The following is a 16,768-nucleotide window of genomic DNA, read 5'->3' as shown; positions in this document are numbered from 1 at the left end:
GATATTTCGGTATAGTAAACAAATCTCACTATATTTATAAATATCGTTCCAGGAACTCAAGTCGTTGTGGGAATCCGCTACATGTGGCACAAAGTTCCAGGTTAATTTTCAGGATCTAAAAAAATCGTTTTTTTTTTTAAATATACAGCTGGCCTGTTTATGAATCTCTTTAGTGGTATGATGTTCCTTCTCATCGGAATACATGTATGAAATTAACAAAATTGGTTTTCTTCTTGTTTTTTTATAAAAGTTTTTTTTTGTTTTTTGCACACACACATACTACATACATATCTATATTAAATACATTTAAATTTTGAACAGAAAATATATAAAACATTTTTCTTCTATGAATATATGTATAAAAAAATTAAAAATTAAATACAAAATTTTGTTTCACTATTTAAAAATACATATGAATTTAAAGTAGGGAGGAAAAGATGGTTTAAAACAAATACTTATTTTTCATAATTTTTTAAGGGGAGAATAGAGGAGACAATTTGAAGATGTTTGTTCCAACACACTGAGAGAGGGGTTTTTGGGGGAAAATTGAATTGAAGATGTATTCATACAAAAGGGGAGAAAATTCAATTTGCACATTACATGAGCATTTTTTTAATTATTTAATTTCAAGCTCAATTTATTTAAGCAAATAATTTTGTGTTACACACATTAATTTTTTGTGAATATAAAAAATATAGCCGACATTTTGGGAATTTTATACCAAAATTACCTTTGGCAATTTTTCTTGCGGCAATTGTCAGTTTGTGGGCGAGAGAGGCTGCCCCCACTCTCTCACCAACAAACTACATAATTGAGGCAATTAAAATTGCTTAATGTAAATCTAGGCTTAACAATTAAAAAAAAATCCTTACATTAGCTTCATTATCATTTCTTTGTTTTTAAAGAGTAAATTTTTCTATGAAAAGGCTATTTTTTAATGAAAACCTTGTAACTTCTTGAGAATTTTCTTTTCTCTTATACAAAAATTAACTTCTAACTTTTTTCCATTAATATTCCATTCTACCACTCAGTGTGTTCAGTGTTGTTACATTCTGTCGTTTACGACAAATTCGGTTTGCGTTAAACAAAATACGTTGTGACAACTTTATAGTTTTGTTTTTTTACACAAACAACATAAAACAATAATAAAAATAATAATAATAAAAATAAAAGAAAACCTGAAATTATATTATGATCACGTACGTACACCGCCTTACAAACAGAACACGCACACACATACCTATAAAAACAAAACTGAAATGCACACCAACACACAAACAGTTAAAATAACAAATATCACTTGAGCAGGAAGGTCGGCCGACCGAAAGACCATCCGTCCGTCCAACCGCCATCCTTTAGATCCATATGTACACACATACTCCTCCTTCTCCACTTCGTGGCAGATAATCACACAATGCTCGAAAAGATTTTCTCTAATTCCACCACCATGGTCGGCTGTTGGAGCACCGATTCACCACACAATAGATTATCGAATTCTTTGGCTGCCTGTTTCAGTTCTCTGTCGGTGACCACAATCTCTTCGAATTGTTTCAGTTCGGCAATGTTGGCTGTTAGGCTGCGCTTAAGTCTTCGACTGGCCGGACCGCCAGCACTACGACTTTGCCATAGATTAACATGGTGATTAATGGCTTCGTTGGTGTTGTTGGCAGGTGGTGAACTAAAACGTATCTCAATGCCCGAACCATTGCTCTGGTCGGATTTATTGTTAAGCTGTTGGCTGTTGGAAGAGGCTGCGGATGGTGGCGGTTGTATGGGCAATGTCGGTGCTGTGGTAGGCGTTTTACTACTACTGTTCGACATACCAAAATATTTGGCATATTTACTATCGATTTGTGGCGAGGACGAATGGGGTCCGGTAAAGGATGCGGATTTGGGCGTTAGTTGGGTGCGTGTGTTCGGTGCACTGGTACTCAGCGATTGCGTATTGCTGCTGTTGGCCTTGCGTGTGAATTTGCGACGTATCTCCACAATGGGTGTTGCTTTGCAGGTGGTGCTGTTGATGGTGCTGCCAGAACTGCCATCGGCCTTTGTACAGTCCGAGGATGAGGTATCGATGTTCTCTTTGCCAGAATCTGTATTGGAATCTTCCTGACTGTGGCCATTACTTAGACCTGGTGCTGAGTTATTGAAATATTTGCTCACCACATTGTTGCTGTGGTGATCATTGCTATTCTCCACCGATGACAAGGCTGTGCCATTCTGATGATTGCGGTAATCGAATTTCATGCACTTGCTATTCAGCTGCACCTTGTTCTGCTGCATCTGGTTGCAATTTTCGATGAAGGGCGATTTGATTTTGCCGATTTTCTTGGGTGGCTGCTGTGACGACGAATCACTGCTGTCCACGCTGTTCTGTTCACTAAGACTGGCCGTTGTGGAGCTGTTGGAGGAGCCGCCACCGTTACTCTCCTTCGTTTGATTGTTGTTGTTGTTGCGATCATTGTTGAGGAAGGTGGTGGGTAGCATAAGTTTGCCAATGGTTTTCAGTTTGATGCGTTTCATGGTGGGTGTCAGCGTGGATGTGGGCGTGGTATCCGCATTGGCTAAATGGGCCGGTGTGGCACTGATCGGTTTTGCCGCCTGTAAAAATGGTGAGGTTTTCACTATATCCGCCTTTATGACCTCCCGCGAATCACTGAAATCGTGGATGGTGGCATTCTTTTGCAGATGATAATTTTGAACCGCTACCACACCACCGTGACCGTCAGTGGCAGCCAAATCCTTTTTCAATATTGTCGGTGATTCTGTTAAAATGGCCGGCCATTGCTGCTGGGATCCTCCACCACCAACGCCAACACATTCCATGGGTGTGGGTGTAACACTGGCACTACTTTGGCTGGTACTACTGCGCGGTGTGGTGGGCATAAAGTACGCACCGTACGAACTTAGGCTTGCACTACGTTCGATACAACCCAATGGTGGACTTCGTGTATAGGAACCTGAATTACGATTATGTGATTCACTGAGACTGCTGAAAAATCTCAAACGTTCCGAAACAGGCAATGAAGATGGTTCTATAAGAAGTGAGAAATTGAAACAATGATTAGTTATCCTCTAGCCTGATAAGTGATCCTCTGCAATAGGAGCAGAGCAGGACTTACGTGTTCTCATTTTACACTTATAGCTCAAGTAATAATTTTTTTGTTGCTGTTGTCGATCTTGTTGTTGTTATTTTTCTTTTCACTATTTTGTGATAATATATTTTCGGGAAAAAGAAGAAAATTGTTCGTTTCGAGTTCGTTAATCTTTACTCACTGACTTGCAATTGACAAATGTTTAACTACTTAACTGCATTCGGTTATGGTTAGTGTTTTTGGAATTTCAAGATAAAAAAAATTTCATTGTCGTCACAGACCTTACACCCACTAACGCGCACACACACACACTCTCACGCACTGAGAACAAATAAAACTCAGCCAGCCAGGCAGGCAGGCAGTCGGTTTGTCTGCCTATTTGGCCGTCAGACAGACGTCGACGCATATTTATCGCCTTTTTGGGTTTTTATTTAATCTGGGTTCTCCGCTTTACTGGCTGCAGGCAGTCGAGCCAAGAGCTACAACTTTAAGGAAGTGTTAGCTGGGATTTGTCACCAGCGTGTGTGTGTGAGTGTTTGTGTGTTTGTGAATTATTCTATGTGCACTTGAACGAACGAACATCTTAATCATACAGTGAATATCTAGCTCCCAGCACTTTGTTAAAATTCTTTTCTATTCGATCCGTTTTAATTTCTTTTCATAGATTCTTTTTTCGTATTTCTACAATTGTGGAATTTGTGAAATTCTTTGCTTTAGATGTTGTGTTCCTCCTCTCCACACAGTCAGAGATGCATTATCGTCATTAGTAACGTCATCCTAGCAAATATTCTCTCATTGATGGTGGCAATGACTTCGACCGCCATCGTCGTGGGGGTTTATTATAAACTCCACACCATTCGAACTTGAGCGTGTTTAATTCCCATCAAATGATTGATAATGGAACGTGACGAAACGCCAAGAATAGACGTTGTGACAGTTACTGTCGAGTTCAAATTTTTTTTAATAAGCAAAAATTGAGATTGGGCGCCAACACTACTGTAACTTGTCAGATTCATTTTGAAAATAGTAAATGTGATTGAAACCCCCAAAAATGTGCTATTATATGAAATAGATCAATAAACGTTGGGAGATTGGAGTAATGAATTGCTGTAAAATCGATAGAGCGATGTCTTTAAAATTCACCACCCCAAAATGCGAAGTCAGAGTCCATGTGTCGGGGTCAAGCAATGTCATCAAGGACCATGCGGAAAACGGTGATGTCAGAGTCGATGTATAATGGCTGAGCAATCTCATCAATGACCATATCCGTCACTTTTTATGTTTGATAAAAATATTAGGTGCAACGTCTGCATTGAATTGCGGATTCATTTCACAATCATCTTGGCTTATACGAGCTATTGTTTTTTCAAAAGGCCCAATAGACACTATCTTCAAAAATTTTTGCAGCTATGGTAAAAAAATAGCAATGCATAATCTATGCATAAAATCGAACACTACATGAGTTGCATACGAAATTTAAAAAAATTCAAAATCTCGACTCTTTGTGAGGGGAGTAAAAGAAGGTCCCTTTTTCGGAGTACCTATTTTCCTCTTTCCCTTCTTTCAATTAGCTTTATATGAGATATAATAGTTCTTTAAATATTGACCTTTGTAGGGGAGGAATTGGGTGTGGGCGTGGAATCTGCATTAGTCCAAATGGACCGGTGTGGAACTGATCGGTTTAGCCGCCTGTACAAATGATGTGATTTTCACAAAATCCGCCTTGATTACCTCCCACGAATCCCTTATATCATGAATGGTGGCATTCTCATGCAGATGATTCAGTTAAAATTGCCGACCACCACATTCCAAGGGGGGGTGGATGTAACACTGTTACTACTTTGGCTGGTGCTATTGTGTGGGGGAGGTTGTAGAGGTAGAAGCCCAATAAAGCCTTCAATAATTATTTCAGCTATGGCAAAAAACTTTCAAAATCTTCACTCTGTTTTCAATTAGCTACATATGAGATATATTAATTTCATAAATGGAACTTTTGTAGGAACCAGAGAGAAACGATCGATACAGTAGTTAAATACAATATACGCAGGTTTACTTGCGTTATGCAAAATTTGGATTAAATCGGTTACTTCATTCGCTTCAAATGAGATATACACAATTTTTATACATTGTGAATTTATAGGGCCCCTATTTAATTAGCTCCCCTTACAAGTGTTGGTACTTTTTAGGGAAGGTACTACAATGAATGGACCGTAATTTACGGACATTTTGAAAATCAAATCAAAATGGTCAAAAACGTTGGTTGGTCAGAAAAAAGGTATAAAACCCATAATTCGATAAACTAGATTTTGATCGTATCAACGTTAATATACCACAAAAAAGGTTTGAGGACACGAACAAATCAGGAAGTGTCCAGTAGATAGAGCATCTATTGGTTTCCTATAAACTGAAGGTACTTCTCCATATAGACGATTTCTGGATGAAGTACTTTCTGTATTTTTTCTTTAGCATTAGAGATTTTTATTGCTAACAGATCTTCAAAACGTTGAAGTTTGTAGGAAGAAGAATTCAACAGAAATCGATCGGAATTTTATATGCGACCTACCTCATACATTTAGTCAATATTGATAGTTTATGGTAGGAAGATTTGCTACGTAATGAATATTTAAAATACCTGAACATCGCAAAATTCTGAAATTTGGGAGGTGCGGTATATGGCAGCTATACATAAAATATAGAGACCAGAGTGGATAATTTTTTGATGGAAGACCTTCTAAAGGTGAAAAGTAGGAAGAAAAGAGAAAAAGATATAACTCAAATCGATCGGAATTTTATATGGGGCCTATCTCATACATTTAGTGAAAATTGATAATTTATGCTTGGAAGATTTGCTAAGTAAAAACATTTGCTAAGACAATTCAAAATATGCGAACATATCCAAATTCCGAAATTTGGGAGGTATTCTTATATGTGGTACCCTAAAAAGGGCACCAATATGGAAAATTTTTATGAACGAAGATAAAGACCCAGAATATCAAACTGCAGCCAATTATGTTAAAAATACCAAACATCCTAGGAGTAGTAGCATCAACTGACAGCCGGACATGTCTAAAACGATATAGAATTATATTCGGATCAAGAATTTATAAACTATATGCAGTCTCCGGTAAATATTGCGAGGAGTTCCAAACGAGTTGATAATTTAAATATAAACTCCATTTTATGGTAAAGGTTATAAAAATACGATTTAGGTGCATCAGATGACGTTCATAAGATCATCACATGCCTTGAGCCCGAAGCATCGACCGTTGTCGACCAAGTTGTCGCCAGTTTTTTTTTTTTTTTTTTTTTTTTTGGCGAAACGTAGGATGGTCTTTTCTAAGTGGTAAGCAACAACTCGCTTGCCTGAAGTTTTCGAAGAAATTCGATAAACGAACAAAACAATTGGATGAGAGAACAAGGCAATACGAGCTCTCGTACATTGGCACAATGCAGCGGCGTTTTGACTGGCCAAAACGTGGAATTAATGGAATTCGCCGCACATCACGGATGAAAAAGCATAACAGACAGAAAAAATGTCAAATAGATATTCTGGATTTTTACCTACGAGTGTTACGAGTAGATTTTAAAACAGTTTATAGGTCAATTAGACGAAGTTCACCAAAATCCGGTTCTTCTTACATTTTTCGTTCACTTAAAAATTACCAAACATACTCCTAGGATGGATCCTCAACGGCCATATCCGGCTAAAACGGCATGGAAAATCCGGTCTTTCTTACTTTCAAAACTATTTTATATGTTTTGCATATATTTGTAGTTTTCATAGTACGAATTGAGGACAACTTTTAGAAAGATTTTTATTTTTTTTTTTTACTGAGATACAACATAAACCAGTGAGCGGAGCAGTATAGTCGGACGGGGCCGACCATATGATACCCTACACAACTTCGACGAAAATCTAACTTTCTATGGTTCTATATTCAGAGCTTGGGCAATATTGCGAGATATTTGCACCCTCTAGACCGACTAGATTTCAACAAATATTTCTAATATTCAATAGACGAGGGCTGTACTTGCCCAGATTCTCTTTACTGCGGGTTATGTTGTGATGTTGAGCCTTCAATTGTGGCCTGTAGATCGACTTGGAAAAAACACAAAAAATAAGCTTTCGATCCTCTTCATTCCAATATTATTATCTGATCATCACCGAAAATTATAGGCATTGTCCTTGACCATAACTAGAACCTCATGGAACTTTTTAAAACGATCAGCGCTATATTTCCGCCCTCTAGTGGGGCAATGGGTTACTAAATAATATCTGAATATGTAAGCACCCGTAAATATTTAAGTGTAACTCCCGCATCCGAGTACATACGACAATATAATTGGCATCAATTTAAAGGTCAACAATTCCTTTTGGATATACTATCTACTTCTCGGCCCTATGTCCTTCAGGATTAAATATATACACTGTAGAATACAAATTTTGTCATTTTTCACACAAAAGTCAGGGCCATTTGACCCGCTAAATATTGACCGATCTTTATAAAAATGCTTATTCTTTGGCCCAATCCCCTTCTCCATGTAAAAATTCGAGATGTTTGGGCCATAATTGCGGCCTCTGGAGCGACCAGAAAATCAGACAAAAATAAAGTTTTTGGTCCATTTCATCCCCTACATATTAACCGATCTTTACCAAAAACAATAGGGGTCTTCATTGGGCCGAACCCATCCTACATGAAAAATTTTGTGAAGATTTGTTCATAACTTTGGCCTGTATCGTGTTTACAAATTATAATGGACAGACGGACGGACACACATGTCTAGATCGACTCAGCTAGTCGAGATATGACGATTTACTTAAAGGTGGGTTATTTCGCGGCGTTACAAACTCTTGGGACTGCACAAAGGTATAATACCCTGACAACATAGTTGTGTAGGGTATAAAAAGTGGACTCATATAATTCGATACTCACTATGTTTTCACATTTTCATATCAATAAGATGTAGTATTTAATAAATAATATAATAAGTTTCAATTTTAAGCCTCGATACAACTTCGGCATTTCTTACGGAACTTCTCGCATAAAATTGTAATTTGCATTCCTTGTGTTGTTTATTTGTATTTTAATTTCATGGTGTTTCTTTCACATCATTTAAATCACTGTTTATTATAAACTTATTTTCAATTTTACAAGGTTGCCCATTTGTTTACTCACCCAGCATAATGGTTGGTATTAATTTACTTCGAAGAACTTTAACTCAATATATTTTCTTTTCAAAAATCCGTTCAAAATGATTAAAACCAAAATATTTGGCATTGAATATCGAAACTCTTGATAACTAATTTAATTACATATCTTGAGTTTACAGAATAAAAAGTGTATATATAGAAAATAAAATATGTACATGCACACACACGTAGTAGTACATACACTCATGCAAAACGGAAATTTTTCAAAGAAAAACCCATAAATTTATGGACAAAAAAATATTATTTTGTGTAATAAGTTCGAATGGTTAGGCGGCAATTGGTTGATAGGTAGGCAAACACAGGCAGGCAGAAAATGTAATAGTTTTTTATTGGAATTTATTACATTTTTTATTATCTTTTATTTGTATTTGAGTGTAGTGATTGTAATGTGTGAGTGTATTTGTGTGATTTTCCTAAGTCAATTGTATTAAAAATATATGTATGTTCAATTCTTTTTCTGTTTAAATTTCCAATACAATTTTATGTGGTATGATTGGCAGGCGGCAGGCAGTCAGACAGACTGACAGACAGGTATGTAAGTAAGTAAGTCATAAAAAACATTAAAACATACCCAATAAAAGGTAAAAAAAGTAAAATAGAAGCAAACGCATGCGCAACATAAATAATTGTTTTTGTATTATATAATTATTATTATTTTCTTTGGTGTGTGTAAAACATAGCAGCGTAAAATTTGAAAATAAACCCAAAAAATAACTTCAACAAATAATGCCTGAAATAATAATAATAAAAATTAAAAAAAATATTTTACGGAGTTAGAAATGAAAGTGTGCTCAAAAGCAAAATGCGTTCGTATTTCAATTTTTATGAAAAAAAAAAAAAAACTGAAGAAAGTATGGTGGCCCTACTTTGATATTCACGTCATTAGTTTTTGGTGGAAGAAAAGATATTCCATAGGTTTTCAAAGTCCTCAATGGTCTTTCATCAATAGATGGAAAAATTATCAATGTTTATCTGTAGAAGGTCTAAATATTTGAGAGTTTTTATAAATTCAATAAGGTGCAGATTTTCTGAATCGTAGGTCTACCCCTTCTTTGCAAGTATATACGAGGGCAGTTCGAAAAGTTCTTAGCCTAGCACAAAAACCGCGGTATAAACAGAAAAAGTTAAGCGTTTTGGAAACTGCTACCTCTGTTATGAATATATGTTAAATATTCGATCTGGCAACTCCTTCATATAGAAACAGGTCTTTTTCAAAAAAGACACATCCGCAATTTCTTTACAATGAAGGCACGCATTTCTAATTTTTCTATTGATAAAATTCTTTTAACACTTGTTTCTAAATGAAAGAGTTGCCAGAGATGGAAGTTTCTAAAACACTTAATTTTTTTCTATTTATACCGCGCTCTTTGTGCTGGGCTAGGAACTTTCCGAACTGCCTTCATATAGAAAAATAATAATATATAAAATTTTCTTGCAGTGGGTCTTATAAATGAGGGTCTACTAAAGAACCTCTGTGGGGGTTTTTATGCTGTGCCTCGAAATTTCTTCTATAATTATAAAAATTTTTATGAATATATGTTAAATTTTCGATCTGGCAACTCCTTCATATAGAAACAGGTCTTTTTCAAAAAAGACGCATCCGCAATTTCTTTACAATGCAGGAACGCATTTCTCATTTTTCAATTGATAAAGTTGCGGATACGTCTTTTTTTAACAGCTGTTTCTAAATGAAAAATTGCCAGATCGAAACAAAATTTAACATGTGTTCATAACAGAGATGGAAGTTTCCAAACCACTTAACTTTTTTTCTTTCCGAACTGCCCTCGTATAGAAAAATAATAATATATAAATAATTCTTGCAGTGGGTCTTATAAATGAGGGTCTACTAAAGAAAATCTGTGGGGGTTTTTATGCAGTGCTTCGAAATTTCTTCAATAGTTATAAAACTTTTTACGGGGCCTTTCTAAGATCTTTACAATTTCAGGGGATCGTAAGACCTTATATAGATAGATTGCCTATAAACAGAACGTTCAGAGAGAATTTTCACAAAGAGGTGATATTTTAGGAAGATACATACATACTTTAAAAAAAGACAGAGGGATAGCTTGACGGTCTGGAGCACATCTAAGAAGTAAAAACCCCTGAGAGTTAATTATTCAATGTAAAAACATATATAATAACCAAAGTGAAATCTTTGGCGAGGGGAACATTTTCCTACAGTGTTCTGTGGAAGAAAAATATTGAAAGATCGTCAAAGGAGAAGAATTTCGACGTGTCTTTTATACACAGAAAACATTTGAGGGGACTTAAAGGAGATTTTTTTAACTTACTATTGTAAGTTCTTCGAGATGGATTCTTTGAGGTTTTTCCCATAAAGTGAAAAACCTTCACAAAGTATTTTATAATTTGAAGACAGACATTCGCGAGGTATTATACACACAGAAGATTATCGAAGTTCGGTATATTGAGAATATCTAGAGGCCTTCTATCACAAGAAAACATCTGATAGGTCTATATGCATTTTTTACAATATTTTTCTAAAGAAAAAAATACCTCTCGACATTTGTATACAGAGAAGTCCTTTGAGAAGTTTTATTTAAAAGGGAAGTCCTTTAAGAGGTCTTTGTAAACAAAAAGCTTAAAGAAGTTTTCTGTATGAAGAGAAAATGCTGTCCTTTATATAGGACATATCTAAAAAAAAAACATTTTTCTAAAGACCTCTGTGAAGAATTTAGACGGATCATTTATAGAGAGAAAACCTTCATGAAGTATTTTCCAAAGAGAAATCTTGAACGATTTCCATTAAGGTGTATTCTATAAAGAGAAAACAGTTTTGTGAGATATTCTATTGGAAGAAGAGGAAGATCTAAGAAGACCTAGAGGTCTTCTACAAATAGCAAGTCATCTTCGCTAAATTTTCAATAGAGAGAAGACCTAGAGAACATCTATAAAAATATTAATCATATGTCTTCATTAAAATGAAAGTCCTTCGAGAGATCTACTATAAAGATTGGATATTTATGAGGGCATCTAATATCAGAATATCTTCGAGTGGTCCTTTACATATTCAAGAAGTTTTAGTCATAGCAGACTGTGACGTAAGTATATTTGAGAAGTTTACCTTTAGCGGATTTCCTAAGGATATGAACCTTTGGACTGTTTTCTAAAAAAATAAAAGACCTTGGCGAACTCTTCGAAGATAAAGGCTTTTTAGGGATAACGGTCATTTAAATTGTCTCTTCCAGGGACACAAGGTCTTTCGGAAAGCACATGGATAGAAAATCTAATGTTCTTCTTTGGATAGAGAACATTTGAGAAGCTTATTTTTAAAAGAAAATCTCTGAGAAATTATATTTATAAACCCTTTAAGATGCATTCTAAAAACAAAAGTCCTATGCCAAGTCTTCTGCGAATAGAAGGCTTTTGAGACACATAGGAGACCATTGATTGATTCGCATAAAATACCTTTGAGAGGTATTCATCTGATAGAAGAACTTATTATAAATTGTTCAACTAACAAATTATATGTAAGAAAGCAGATGATCTGAATTTTTTTCAGATCTGAACGTTTCTGAACGAACATACAATTTCTTTAATTGGTTTAAAGACATTTGAGAGGACTTCTATGACTATTGAAGAGTTATTTTATTGACAGCAGACCATTAAGACGTGATGTACGGGTGGAAACCCTGTTAGAGGCCCTCTCTGGCAAGAATATCATGAGAAGGGGTATGACTACAAAAAACCAGCAATCTAATAGAACTTATGTATCCAACCTATACATAAAATATTCTATCTACTACAATAAATTTTTACAATATCATCATAAGCCCTAAACGGATATAAAATAAATATTCAAATTTCCGCCTTTAATTTCTCTCTATTATAAAATATTTTTTATCACTTCCTTCAGTCGAACCCTATAATTTTATGACTTGTCGGCATATTTTTATACTCGCTATAGCAACGAGAATTAATTGCGATTTTGTTAATATTTATTTTTTGATTTATAATCATATTTTTTAATGTGGTTTTGGTTTTTTTTATTTTTTTTTTGTTCACTTTAAAGATTAGTAGTTGTAGTAGTAGTAGTCGTATTAAAAAACAACAACAAATAATATAACTGCAAACAAATAAGAATCACAACAACAACAAGAACAACGACAACAACAAAAATTGCATTCAATGAGGAGCAAACGTAAAATAAAAACACATTTTTATGTCCATGTCCAAATAAAAATAATTTTGCATTCGTAAAATTCAACGAACGAGAACGAATGATTGAATTTGGATTTTGATTTGGCAGCAAAACATTGGCCAAAACGAAATTATGGTTAGTGTTGCAAAATAATAGGCGGCAGGGAATGGGGGTTTGATTACAATTGGCCATTGATTGCAATGGTAAATTGCTGATAATTAACATACCGATTTCTTCATCCGGATTCACAGTTGGATTATTGGGTGTACGTGGTTCATCGGCAGCGTTGGCAGCTGGAGAAGGTGACAAACGACGCGGTACTAAAAATAGAAAAAAAATACATATTAAATTAGTTAAAATTTTACATACAATATTAAAGATTCTAAATTATACATTGTATGTGGCTAAAGGCTGTTATGAATGATTTGTAATAATGTCTAAAGCCCACGTTCTAATATTTAATATTCTATGGTTACTACTCAACATATTGCTTAATGGTAGCCTATTGAAACCAATAATTTTTTTAGCAACTTAAGTGTTTATGTTTATTTTTATGCTGTTTGTTATTATGTCTCCCACCCCTCGAAGATGTTTATTTGTTTATTACATTCAATAAAACTTCAATTAATTACCCATTATATTTACATCATGTTCTTGACCACATTTCCGTAAGTAGTTCACATATTTTTAGTAATTCGGTCAAGAGCAAATAATGTATAACGAATTTACAATAATTGCTATTAAGATAAGACCCCATTTATGTTGATTATGTGAGTCAAAATATTAGTAACATTTTAAAAAAGCTCACAAGTTCCGCTTTTATATCTGTTTGATATTTTTATGACATTTGAACTGATAAACTTATATACGATTAGCTTTAGATAATAGGAAAGAAGATTTGGAGGTGTTCTATAAAGAAATAAATTGTAGACATTCTATATATTGAGAACATGGGAAGTTTATGGCATATAATTTCTTACGAAATGAGATCTGATGGATATCCTGTGCATTATTATAGACAAGACATACATATTATAAAAAGCTTTGTTATATACCGAGGATATTTTAGTTTTCAATTGATAAAGAACATTTAAGCGAACTTTTGAGCTTTTATATATCTAAACGAGCTTTGAGTTTTTATATAAACTGAAGACCTATATAAGTACACCTATTAAGTTTCCTATGATTTGAAAAATCGATTTGGTAAAAAATTCAATTATTGCATGAATATTTTTATGTGCTTATTTTTCAGAACTTTCGATGTCGACTATCACGACAAGAGGGCATCAATGAACTTAAACATGCGTCGGTTTGACGTACGAATATGTATTGTGTTGTTAGTTCCGTTTAAAAACTATCTTAATTTGGGCCAGGTACCCTGAATATTGGGTTCACATTAATAATTTTTGGTAGTGAGAATTGACACCCAATGAAAATGCGAACGACCAAATTACAGCCAATTTGGTTGAAAACCGTTTTCAGAATCCCCAAAATAGCGACTACCCAGAAACTTGGGTCAATATTAATAAATATTGGTACGGATATGTTTTATACCATGAGAACCCAAAATACTAAACTACAGCCAATTCTGTTGAGTTCTATCTTAAATATTGCCATTTCGACAGACATGGGTAAATCGACATAAATTTTTATTTTGATCAAGACTATATATACTATATAGGGTCTTCTGTGAATATTTAGAGGTGTTACAAACGGAATGATACATCCACCTTATGGTGGAGGGTATAAATAGGCCAAAATATGGTAACCTTATGGCATAATATCGTTTCTTTAAAAAGTAATTAATAGTTCGTTTTTTTAGATATTTCAGATGTTATATGGAGACTTTCTATAGGCAAAAGGCCTATGAAATTTTCTACAGGTGGAATATCATTTTAGCAACTTATTAGCATAAACGTACTGAGTAAGCATTGACGTACGATTTGAAGTACGATTATGTGTTGTGTTGCTTACAGTGGCTTGAAAAAATCGTATTAACTCATGAACATTTTCGTGCGATCATTTTTCAGATTTTTCAATGTCAATTATCACGCTAAGAAGAATCGATGAACTTAGAAAGATGCCGGTTTGACGTACGAATATGTGTTGTGTTGTATACACATATCATGCCATGATAATAAAAGATCATTATGTGATATATCAATAGCAGACATTCGACATTTCACGAACATCTGGCCGTATAAATGTACAAAATCGTAAAATTTTTAAAAATGATCATGCCGTTTGGTATAGGAATTTTGGAAAATAAAATCGTTGTCCTCCATAACGAATCATGGATCTATGCGCGGAAGTCCGAATCAATACAGAAATCGTCCATGTGGGTCTTTGAAGGCGAGTCAAATCCAATAATTTTTTTCGTAAAAGAATACCATTACTCTTCGAAGTAAATGTTCATCTGTTTCATGGTTAAACATGTATATGTGGCGACTGCTTAGCTTGATCAACATAGGGCGTTAATTCCGGTTAATTCCGACTGTTTTTTACCTGAAGTTTTCGGAGGAATCCGAAAAAAATGAACAAGAGAAGACTATGCATTGAGCACTATGACAATGCGAGCTGTCACACATCGACTCAAACAGTCCATTTTAGACCGGCCAATGTGTGGAGCTGATATGTCATCCCTTGTATATAGTCTGGAGATGCTGCCAATGTATCTAAGCGGATTTGTTGATATTTAATTGTTGTTAATTATATTGATGTTTGGACTCGGACATGGGAGTTATACTGATTTGATTTTTTATACCCTACACAACTAAGTTGTCAGGGTATTATAGCTTTGTGCAGCTCCAAGAGTTTGTAACGCAGCGAAATATTGGTCCTAGACCCACCTTTAAGTATACCGATCGTTATATCTCGACTAGCTGAGTCGATCTAGACATGTGTGTCCGTCTGTCCATTATAATTTGTAAACACGATACAGGCCGCAGTTATGGACCAATCTTCACGACATTTTGCATGTAGGATGGGTTCTGTCCAATGAAGATCGGTTAATATTTAGGGGATGAAATGGACCAAAAACTAAATTTTTATCTGATTTTCTGGTCGCTCTAGAGGCCAAAATTATGGCCCAAACACAGCGAATTTCTACATGGAGAAGGGGATTGGGCCAAAGAATAAGCATGCCTGTTTTGATAAAGATCGATAAATATTTAGCGAGTCAAATGGACCCTAACTTTTATGTGAAAAATTACAAAATTTGTATTCTATAGCGTATATTTTTACTCCTGAATGACATAGAGCCAAGAAGTTGATAGTATATCCAAGAGGAGTGGTTGACCTTTAAATTTATACCAATTATATTGTCCTATGTACTCGGATGTGGGAGTTACATTTAAATATTTACAAGATATTATTTAGTAACACATTACCACACAAGAGGCGGAAATACAGCGCGGATCGCTTTGAAATTTTCCATGAGGATCCAGGTATGGTCAAGGATAACGCCTATAATTTTCGGTGAATTTTGAAAGTCGAACATCATAACACAATCCACGGTGAAGGGAATCTGGACAAGTAATTGGAAGGGATTTACTGAATATTAGTAATATTTGTTGTCCTCTAGTCGGCCAAGAGGGTGCAAAAATAGCGAAATATTTTCCATACTCAGAATATATAACCACAGAAAGTTAGATTTTCGTGGAAGTTGTGTAGGGTATCATATATACTGTCCGACTATACTGCTCCGCTCACTGGATTTTATTTACTGTGATATAGTTTCGAATGTCAACGAAATGGAGCAAAGACTCGGAAATTAGATTCAAGAAAAGTTAAAATACCGTGGTATTTTAATAAATACTTGACTGATTGTTTATATTTTTATAAATTTAAAAATATGTTCTTCTTTTGTTCTCCCTGGCAACTAATGGGTTAAAAACGCCTCAAACAAAATTTCACACATTTGCTATGAAAATTACTTTTATTATTACAAATATTGCGCAAGCGCCCAAGCGTCTGAGACATACATAACAATTGTCAGGCCTCTCTGTCATGCTAAATGCTGGTTGGGATCGAGCGAGGAGTTCTTGCAACAAAATCATAAAAGCGTAAATTATAACGTGTTTTCTTCGGTTCAGTTATAAATGTTGTTGGGTATTACTAAAACCCATTAAAATAGTGCTAAACTACCGAAAAGTAGAAAAAACCCAAAAAAATGTCATGTTGACAAATTTGTTTTGCTGTTTATGAGTTAATAACCTAAAAAACAGTTTTCATGTTACCTTCTTTGAGGAAAAAAAAACTAAATAATAAGCAAGTCAGCTAACTTCTCGAATTTCTCCTCAC

General features: G+C 34.8%; 1 protein-coding gene across 1 annotated transcript in view; it reads right to left on the bottom strand.

The window, feature by feature from the left end:
* The window catches only part of LOC133330569 (mucin-2), a 254,746-nt gene that overhangs the window by 173,178 nt on the left and 64,800 nt on the right, over positions 1-16,768 (bottom strand). The window contains exons 9-10 of the mRNA XM_061539007.1: positions 12,694-12,786; positions 1,419-3,035 (exon numbers count right to left, since the gene is read on the bottom strand). Of these exons, the coding sequence (XP_061394991.1) occupies positions 1,419-3,035; positions 12,694-12,786 (1,710 nt within the window). The remainder of the gene's footprint in view (positions 1-1,418; positions 3,036-12,693; positions 12,787-16,768) is intronic.

The sequence above is a fragment of the Musca vetustissima genome, unplaced genomic scaffold, assembly GCF_032173495.1.
Source record: "Musca vetustissima isolate MV318-11 ecotype Yass unplaced genomic scaffold, APGP_CSIRO_Mvet_v1 utg23084, whole genome shotgun sequence".
Lineage (NCBI taxonomy): Eukaryota > Metazoa > Arthropoda > Insecta > Diptera > Muscidae > Musca > Musca vetustissima.
Note: the sequence above shows the minus strand (reverse complement) of the source record. Positions and strands in the feature narration are given on the sequence as shown.